This window comes from Macrobrachium rosenbergii, chromosome 12 (genome assembly GCF_040412425.1).
Source record: "Macrobrachium rosenbergii isolate ZJJX-2024 chromosome 12, ASM4041242v1, whole genome shotgun sequence".
NCBI lineage: Eukaryota > Metazoa > Arthropoda > Malacostraca > Decapoda > Palaemonidae > Macrobrachium > Macrobrachium rosenbergii.
In genome coordinates this window covers 30406384-30416631 of record NC_089752.1, presented here as the reverse complement: position 1 = coordinate 30416631, position 10248 = coordinate 30406384, and the positions used below count along the sequence as shown (strand labels likewise).

General features: G+C 34.0%; 1 protein-coding gene across 2 annotated transcripts in view; it reads right to left on the bottom strand.

Annotated features, from left to right (window-relative positions):
* Positions 1 to 3204: 3204 nt before the first annotated feature.
* The window catches only part of LOC136844489 (uncharacterized), a 190819-nt gene continuing 183775 nt past the window's right edge, over positions 3205 to 10248 (bottom strand). For both annotated transcript variants that reach the window (XM_067113775.1, XM_067113776.1), the window contains 2 exons: positions 4676 to 4801; positions 3205 to 3342 (listed from right to left, as the gene is read on the bottom strand). In XM_067113775.1, the coding sequence (XP_066969876.1) occupies positions 4676 to 4801 (126 nt within the window). In that variant the 3' untranslated portion in view covers positions 3205 to 3342. The remainder of the gene's footprint in view (positions 3343 to 4675; positions 4802 to 10248) is intronic.

Here is a 10248-nt window from a genome sequence, read left to right as displayed (position 1 = left end):
AGAGTAAAACGGTTTGAGATGAATTTATATGATATTCACAGCGAGAAAGAATAATGGACATCTAAGAACACGGTTTAGCGTTGGGTGAGATATGTATCACATACATTAGATTGGAGATGAAAAATCCGTTGAGAATGATGCCAGCTATTCAGATTATATTTTCATAAATAGTTTTCTTAGTACAATTCATGTTCGTGAAAGCAGTTATGTAGTGTAATGGTTTATGATAGTGATACAGTATCATAATAGTTATAACGATGATACAGTTTGTATTGATTTTCTTTGTTATCCACCTAATAACTAGCCTTCTCTGGCCAAATCTTCACCTATGTTGTCCCCGCTTCCTTTGTTCAGTCTTGCTGTCCAACACCTCTGAATGTTACTTCTTTGTACAACAGTTGGCTTTTTTCCCAGTTCCACCTTTAGATCCTTGCATTTTATTTCCTGTATTTTCTGGACCTCTTCATCTTGCTGTCCAACCACTCCAATTCCCTCTTTCCCCTGTCCCAAGCGCTGAATAGCCGACAGTGCCCCAATGCTTGGCTTGGCAGCCTAATTTCATTCATAAATAAATAAATCTCTTCTGCTTTCATTGATTTTCCTTCTCCTTTGTTTTGACACTTGTACCTACCACATTTATCCGACACGAAATCACTTCAACCAGCGCTGTTCCATCTCACTCTCAGCCTAGTTCAACTGGGTCTATTCTATCCCACTCGAAATTTGATCAGCTGGGTCGACTCTATCTGCTCGAGCTCAGTTCTGCTGGTCCTCTTCTATACCACTCGAGAACGGCTTCACTGGCTCTGTTCATCCCACTCGAGTTTAGCCCAGCTTTGACCGAGGATTCGCGGGGGGAGGGGGAAGAGAAGGATGATTTTTTCATGTGCTTTTAGTCCTTGTTTCATTCTAGCTCTGACTAACAATTAAGCGTCTCTCTTTCGCCTTCTGGGATTACTTGATTCGCAAATAAAATTATGAGAGAACATTTGCGTCTGAAGCTCCAGTAAAGTGTTATTTCATAATAATCAATTCATGTCTTTTCATGCTTGCTCCATGAGCACATTTCGAAACATAATAATAATAATAATAATAATAATAATAATAATAATAATAATAATAATAATATTATAGAATTTTTGATAATTAAGGGTTGTCATCGCAGATGAAGGAATGTCAGTTACCAATCTTTCCTATTCTTTCTTTGTGTTTTTGTTTTATCACATCATTCCTTTTTTCGTCAGATGAATAATGAGGGAAAATGATGTCGTGATGAAATCTATTCTAAAGGGAATTCTCTCTCTCTCTCTCTCTCTCTCTCTCTCTCTCTCTCTCTCTCTCTCTCTCTCTCTCTCTCTCTCGTATTACCTGATCAGCGACGCTGAAGTTGCAATAGACCTGCCTTTCTTACCATCTTCTAGTTTTAAATCCCCGTCATTTCTCTTTCTTTCTTGGGATTTGCAAGATACTCCCTCTCTCTCTCTCTCTCTCTCTCTCTCTCTCTCTCTCTCTCTCTCTCTCTCTCTCTCTCTCTCTCTCTCTCCCCACTAGTTATCTGCTCTTTTCAGGAACAACGTTTAAAATGTGTCCCTACACACTGAAAATAATTTCCTCGTCTGTGTTGTATACTGTCGAAGCATCAGGCACTTCCAGTTCCGGCTTTTGGCACATTCATTATTAAAACATCGAAGCGCTTTTTGGACTTGATTTAGATGAAACATATTCGAACCTTTGAAAAATGGCTTCAAACATTTTATGAGTTAATCTGTTTGAAATATCTTCCTTTGTTTCTAAACTGACTTTGTTTTCAGCGTATCCAGTTGTCCCACAAAAATATTCCGCTGCTCTGCGTGCAGCTTCAACTGTATTTCCGTAATGCACGTGTTAATTACTGATATAATCTCTTACAGTATCATACTGGTCTCGATTCCACGCACAAGAAACAGTGTGGAAGGTTAAGAAAACTTTTCCGAAGACCATCGTATGGAACTCTTAGCGTGAGACTCAAAGGGAAACTTCGAAGTTTAGGTTTCCTCGTGAGTTCTGGTTATTAATCACCACAGGGAGAAGTAAATTTTATATTTTGAGTTTTTGAAGACTTCACCTACGTTCACAACTGGTTTGTAAATGACACGATGAAATGGTGCCCATTACTAGAACTTGAATATTTGTGCTTAATATAAGCCGTATCATGAATACTCACGCGAGTATATTTTTTTTCATTCTTACTAATGTTTCTAATAACCTTTCAAACACAATGTGACGAAACCCACCTTGAGTGGGTCGCTTTTATTATCAAAAGTTTTCCAGTGGCCACACTACTCCAAGAAACATCGAAATATATACAAATGGGCTATTTGAAGCTTAGCATTTGAAAGCATATAAAACAATCTATGTGAAATATTTGTGACAAATCTCGAAAACTAGATGAATGCATTAGAAAAAGCTTCTTTTTCCTCTCCGTTAATGACTCTTACCCTCTTACAAAGTTGCAATTCCCTAGACCGAGATTACTCAAATCACCGCTGATGTCAGCAAGGTTTCCCAACGAAGTTGGGCCAGTCAGTAACTATTTATTTCGACAGAGATTCTGTTCTCACGAAAGGCTTAGCACGGAGCTATCTCGGCGCGGGGAGACGGGAATTGCCCTCGCAGGACATAGGCGCTTGCTTGTCCCAGTTCTTATTCAATCACTAGCGAGTGACCGAGTTTCAAAACCAAGTTGAACTTAGGCGGTGACTAATTTGATGAGACACTTGGTTTCTGGGCCTCTTTAGAAAGGAACACAGGATATCTGTCAGTTTTTGATGGAGTTTTTGCCCTTTGCCAGGTAAGGGCTCTTGCTCCTCCTAGTTTTGTCTGCTTCACCTCCAAATCGTAAAGGTGACAAAACGAAGGTTAATTAGTTAGAAACCATGTACTTCGTCAGGAGTCTCTAGTCTGGTGAGAATCTTGACACCTCCGCTTTTGGGTAAGGGAGACAAAACATGTCTATGGGGCAGGAGACAGTAAGTTTGTTTTCCTCTACTGGACTCTTTGCTCCAGGCAGGACACTCACCTTTTCCAAAGCAAGCATGTCCAGTCAGAAGCTTTTACCTTCCCCAGGAGATTCTAACAGAATGAGAGGCATTTCATCTGGTCGTTTTGACGGTGGGAGACAGGAAATTCGACTGTCTTTCCTGGTATCTTTACCCAACCAGGGCAGGGACGGTTGCTTTCCATAGGTCTCTGAAGGGATCGCTGACGAGATTAGAGTACAGCTAGGAGTCACTGAAGTGATGTCCGCAACATCCTTCTCTATAATGACGGCTCACGTCTCTCCATCGGACGATCGTGATTCTTCTGAAAAAAAAATATGAAAAATATTTTTTTGAACTTTTTTTTTTTTTTTTGCTTTAGTGGCTGCTCTGACAAAATAAAAAAAAAAATCTTAGTAACGCATATTTCCCGACAAACGACCCTGAATAATTGAGTGTCAGAACATTATTCATTTTCACCATGCATGCTAGGCTCTTTTGTAAAAATTTCAAGTTATATAAAATTTAACTTTTGAAACATTATTAAATTTATATATATATATATATATATATATATATATATATATATATATATATATATATATATATATATATATATATATATATATATATATATATATATATATATATATCTTCCCTGCCTGTTTTCTGTTTTTTTAACGCTCAAATGTTCTTTAATTAGAGCTTATCTATTTATTGACCTTTTAGGATTATTTCATGTGACCGTATGTGCGTAACGAATAATAATAATTATAATAATAATAATAATAATAATAATAATAATAATAATAATAATAATAAAGAACCTCGACAACAATTCCAGTCGCAACCTTGGACATATCTTAATTTTTTCATACAAATGAAAATAAACTTGTCTTAGATCTTTATGCAAATACATGTCCTCCTAGAAGTTATTATTATTATTATTATTATTATTATTATTATTATTATTATTATTATTATTATTATTATTATTATTATTATTATTATTATTACGGCTGTTGCTTTTCCACTTGACTGATCTGTACAACGATACAACTTGATTTGTACAAGCCTCCAATCAGTAATAATAATAATAATAATAATAATAATAATAATAATAATAATAATAATAATAATAATAATAATAATAATCTCATGATTCACTAAAATGGTGAAGAAATCCTCTGGTGTCAATGTATAAAAATCAAAAATATATTTAAAGCCAGAGCTTTGAAAACCTGCTCGATTCTCCTGTATAAGGAGAATCCAGTAGGTTCTCGAAAGCTATCGTTTTATATATATTTTTATAAATATTTACAATAATAATAATAATAATAATAATAATAATAATAATAATAATAATAATAATAATAATAATAATAATGGAGAAACAAATCCACAGTCATGTATGGGTACAAATATATTTAAAAATAAATCTCTACAGAGAGTTTTCGGGATTCACTTCGATTCCCCTTTTTAATCGAACACATTCCCGAAAGCTCTCTGTAGAGATTTATTTTTAAATATATTTGTAACCATACATATCTGTGAATTTGTGTCTCCATTTCAAGACTCAAGCTCTTATGAGTATTGTTAACAATAATAATAAATTGTAAAAACTGCTCGACGAAAGCGTGAGACTGGGAGACCCCTACCTATCGTATCTGAGGAAACTGGACGTGTTTCTTGTGGGATTTCGTCACTTTGGGTTCTTCCGGGTCCGTCGTCGTCATTGCGCTGTTCCCGTTGTGCGTTGTGTTGTTGTCGATGGAGAACTCGTCCTGAAAGCAGAAGGATATTTAACTGTTAGGTTAAAGGAGATATGGATATATTGGAACTTCAGAAGTTCAAGCTAAGATGCAATGCATTACTACCCTAATACAGTTCTGCCCTGCATTTTAATAATTTACTTCTATTCTTATTTATCTATTTTTTTTCTTTTTCGATAAGTGATCTCCTCTTTCTGTATTTCCCTTTACCTCCTGTTGCTTCCTTCTAATGAACGCCATGCTCTTTGGAAGCTTGAATTTCAAGTCAATGGCCCCTGTGTGCTTGTTCCATATGAATAGGTTTCATCTTCTGAATAATCGTAATTATAATAATAACATACGGAGAGGCTAAGTTCGGATTGTTTCATTTTTTGACATCAATATGAATTTTAGTTCACCGTCTAATCGGACTTTGCTATATAAAGGTGGGCATGGGAGGGCGTGGGCATTAAAAGAAAAACCCTGCGGTATCGTTTCAGTTTCAGTGAAACGGTTCTTCCTTTTCTTATTATTTTTCGTTTTCACTGGGCCTAAGCGAGATAAGAGCAGTAAGTTGCCCGTATCATAGGTATTCATTACGGTAACTATAATGCTAAACTATGACAAATAATGAAAATTACTTTATAGTCAGTGGTTTCATTTTAATCTGAATTAGTGGGGATCAGCTGCATGCTTTTCCATAACCATTTCTTCTTTTTTTAGGTTAATTTTGTAACATAGATATAAATTTTACTCTGTTTGTTCCCTATATCCCTGCTCTAAAAAAACATGATAATAAATTCTAGAAAATACGAAATTTATAACTTTAAGTCCACGGTTCTTCTCCCTTACTCCTGTGTCAACATTACCGGAAATTCTGAAGAATGATTTTCTCCGTATCAATGGCGGAGATTACGATTTTGAGAACTAATCGTCCTTCACAATCTGCTTATTCAGCATTAAAGCTCTAAAACTTCCTCCTACCACTTGTCCTAACATTTTGTTGATTTATTGCATTTCCTTGCCATTTTGCAAGTCAGTCAATTACAAAAAGAGACACAAAGATGAGAATGCATATAAAGTTATAACTGATACTCAAGTCATAAATCATGTCTATACGTTATTATGTATTCAGGTTCTTACATCTGAATAATATTTTTACATTGCAATGCCAAATAAAAGTACTTTATTAAAGGCTCCAAAAAGGGGGAAATGATAGCATTTGTTGAGATAAATTTCATGATATTTTTGTGCTAAGAAGATTAAGTAAAATATCTGTTCAAATTTACAATTTATTTTTGTTCTTGCTTTTAGATAACAGTCTCTGTTTAAAGATTAAAGCATATCTCTCTGTCTCTGTTTGTTGCCTCTTTTTTTTCACCTCTCCCTTTTCATTTTCTCTCATTTACTGTAAATCTCTCTCTCTCTCTCTCTCTCTCTCTCTCTCTCTCTCTCTCTCTTCTTCTTCTTCTTCTTCTTCTTCCTTCAAATCAATCTCTTTTTCTCGGGTTATCACACTGTACCTACACATATTATGTACCTCAGACACTCTCTCTCATTGAATGTCTGAGTGTGTAGAAACCTGTCTCGATGTACTGGATAAAAAAGTAATTATTTAAAAAAGAAATGTTTTATTCATCACATAATCGCTTCAGTGATTTTATGACATATTTTTCATGGGCCATTGACTTTGCTCAAATAATAACTGACATTTTAAAATTGCTATTGCTTTTAAAAGACTTGTACAAAATGTTACTGGAATACAATACTTCGGAAAAAATGTGAAGGAATTATCGTTTTTTATTAAACGGTTCCGATTGATGATTTTGCATGAATAGGCCAGAAAATTGTCCCCGGTAATAATGTAATAAAAATGAAACTTTCATGAAAGATCTTTTTCTCATAAATCAATATATATATATATATATATATATATATATATATATATATATATATATATATATATATATATATATATATATATATATATGTGTGTGTGTGTGTGTGTCTGTGTGTGTGTGTGTGTATATATATATTCATATATATATATATATATATATATATATATATATATATACATACACACATACATACTATTTGGGCATATTTTTTCTCTCGTACAATTTCTATTGAAGTCAATGGCATTGTTCAACACTTTGAGTCCGTCTATACTTCTTTTTCCCTACCGGCAAGTTTCTCAGGAATAAGGAAAAATCATTCAACATTATCTCCATTTCCTTTTTTTAATAGTCGACGCAGGTGGAGAAACGGTCCGTCGACTAGAAAAATAAAAAATAAATGGAAAGAATCCCGAATGATTTTTCCTTATTCCTGAGAAGCTTGCCGGTAGAGAAAAAGAAGTATAGACTGATTCAAAGTCTTGATAAGAAGATAGTATCTGCGGAGATATGGCACTGACTTCAAAAGAAATTGCACATTTTTCTACATATATATACACAATATATATGTATATATATGGTGTATGTGTATGTGTGTTAGCAGAATGCCCGTTGCTTACCAGGATGAAACGTTTTTCATAAGTCTTATTCACACTCAAAAAACTCGTGGACCCCTACGAAAAGATATAATTCTTATCATAAATAAAATGGTTATCCATTACTTGTATAGCATTCTGGTGTCTAATGCACTAACCCACAGAGACGTACTTAATATGGAATATCTTATTTAGCAATATTAATTTATAAATTAGGACATAAGACTGATTGAAAGTGAAAGCGCTTTTCAAGTTCCATGTTTCATATCGAGCACCTATTGTATCTCACCTATTGCGATTTTTTAAATTCATTCTTAAAACGAGTGTGAATCAATGAATTTTTCGACCTAGTTTCCAGGGCCTAATTTCCCGAAACTGTAACGGATGTCTCTAAGAAAAATCAATATACGTCAGTTTCCATTTTAAAAAATAGTTTCAAAAACTGCAAGAGATGTGGACACAAAACATAATGTGAAGTTACAAAGTCTACGTTTAAATTCCTCTTGATTATATGGCTCACAGTTTATGGCCGGGAAGGTAACTACTTTGAATCCACATCGCTCCAAATTCCACATGAAAAGTTGCACAAACACACACACATATATAAATACATATATATATTCATAAATATAAATATATATGTATATATATATATATTTATATGTATACATATATATATGTAAATATATATATATATATATATATATATATATATATATATATATATATATATATATAAATATAAACCTTATTTTATAGACTGGTGGTACCAGGAGGTTAGAGCCTTTCAGAATGAATTTATAGCCATATGTATATATACATGTATGTACGAGTATATATAAATATATATATATATATATATATATATATATATATATATGTATATATATACATGTAATATATATATATATATATATATATATATATATATATATATATATATATATATATATATATATATATATATATTACAGACATTCACGAGCTTGCACAAAAAAACATATATTTCTGAAATTTCAATCAACAGTTAAGCCACAATAAAGAGGAGTTAAGCCTGCACGATATTAACTAGACTTAAGCTTAGCAAGAAAATATTGCAAAGGCTCCAATCAATCAGTTTCCAATTACTGAAAATCAGTTTTATTTGTTCTGGATCCAACACAGATTTTTTATAAGTTCTTTTGCCACAACTAAACCAGTTAGCGGACAAATGGCTGATAATTACGAAATGAAATTCAGTTTTCTTGACAGCAGATAACTTTGACGTTCATCAGAGCATTTATATTTAAGAGGTATTTTTAACTAAATGGTTTAAAGGTTTCTTTTGTAATTCATACATTCATACTCGCATCTGTGCTTTCAATTGCATTTAAGTAACTATATTTGGATGCATGGAATTCACATACATTTTCACACGCTCCTTTTGGAAAGGGAGCATCGTAATTCCCTCGCAAGGCGAAGAGTCTCAATCATGTTTCCATTTTAACGCCAAATAATACTAAAACGCTTCTTTTAAAATTGATTTTAGAAAATCAGCAGGACATTTTCCTTATATAGACGACAGACTTCTCATGATTTCGATTGTACCCGGAATGCGTAGGACGAACTGAAAAAAAAAAAATCTTGGAGTACAGAGGCGGAGAGCAAGTTGATAAGGGCGTGGATGAAGAAAGTAAACTGGGGAATAAGAGTGACCCGATGATGACAGAAAGGGCGAAGAAGAAGAATGTCAATTAGTCTTCGGCGATGTGAGGAAAACGTGGAACGGGGCGCCTCTTCTTGGATGGATGCCAGCGATAGGTCAACATACACTTTCTCTCTCTCTCTCTCTCTCTCTCTCTCTCTCTCTCTCTCTCTCTCTCTCTCTTCGTATTCCCCTGTGGAAGTCGTGCATGAATGTGGATGTTAGAGAGAATGAAAGAGAGAGAGGAAAAACGGGAACTAAATCAGAAAGTCCTCTTTTCGTATGTCCGTCGACCCCGTGTGCCCAAAAAATACACTTCATGTTAATGGAGTCACGAACTGCCTTGTGATAAGATAACCAAATTAGCCAAAAAAAGTCAAACCTTCGGCTTTGCAATTGCAAAATAGCGAGAGACAAACAGTAAATATATATATATATATATATATATATATATATATATATATATATATATATATATATATATATATATATATGTATATACAATATATATGTATACACGTGTGTGTATGTGTGTATCAGTGTATACATATATATACATACATACATAGATACATACATATATATATGTATATGTATGTGTGTATGGGTGTGCGCGCGTGTGCGTGTGTGTATAAATCTTCGCTGTACTAACGCATCGGTCTTTCTTTATAGATGCAATTCTTTATCTATACCATTTCAGCAATATGACAACCCAGATATATGACTCGTAGTTAGATGAAACTACTTTCTTTCACTAATGATAAATTATCTCTCTCTCTCTCTCTCTCTCTCTCTCTCTCTCTCTCTCTCTCTCTCTCTCTCTCTCTCTGCTTTAAAGCTTTATTTCCTACGTATCATTTACGTTGATTGTTTCTTTCCGGTGGCTGCAGAAACGCTTCTCGATGATTGAATTGCTCTGAAGCCAATTTAGTTTCAAATGTTTTCATCAAAAGATTTTTCACGTAGTATCGAAACCATCTGAGTTTTGGAGAGCCCTGTTGCATGAGGTCAAAAGTGATGGAGGAGAACTTAAGGATTATTGGAGCATAACTTTCCTCAGGGTACCCAGGGAATGTGTATGGTAGGATATGGATTGAGAAAATAAGACGGATGACAGAGATTGATAGGGAAGAGCTGTGTGACTTGAGACAAAGAAGGGAGCGCGTGGGTGGACCCAGTTTTGGTTTGAAAAAGTTGTGTAAGAAGTTTGAAAGTAAGTGGAAAAACAGAGCGAAGCAGTGTCGTGATTGTTGAGGATATTGGGTTTCGAGAAGAGTTTTTAAGTGAAAAAGTTTTCATGTT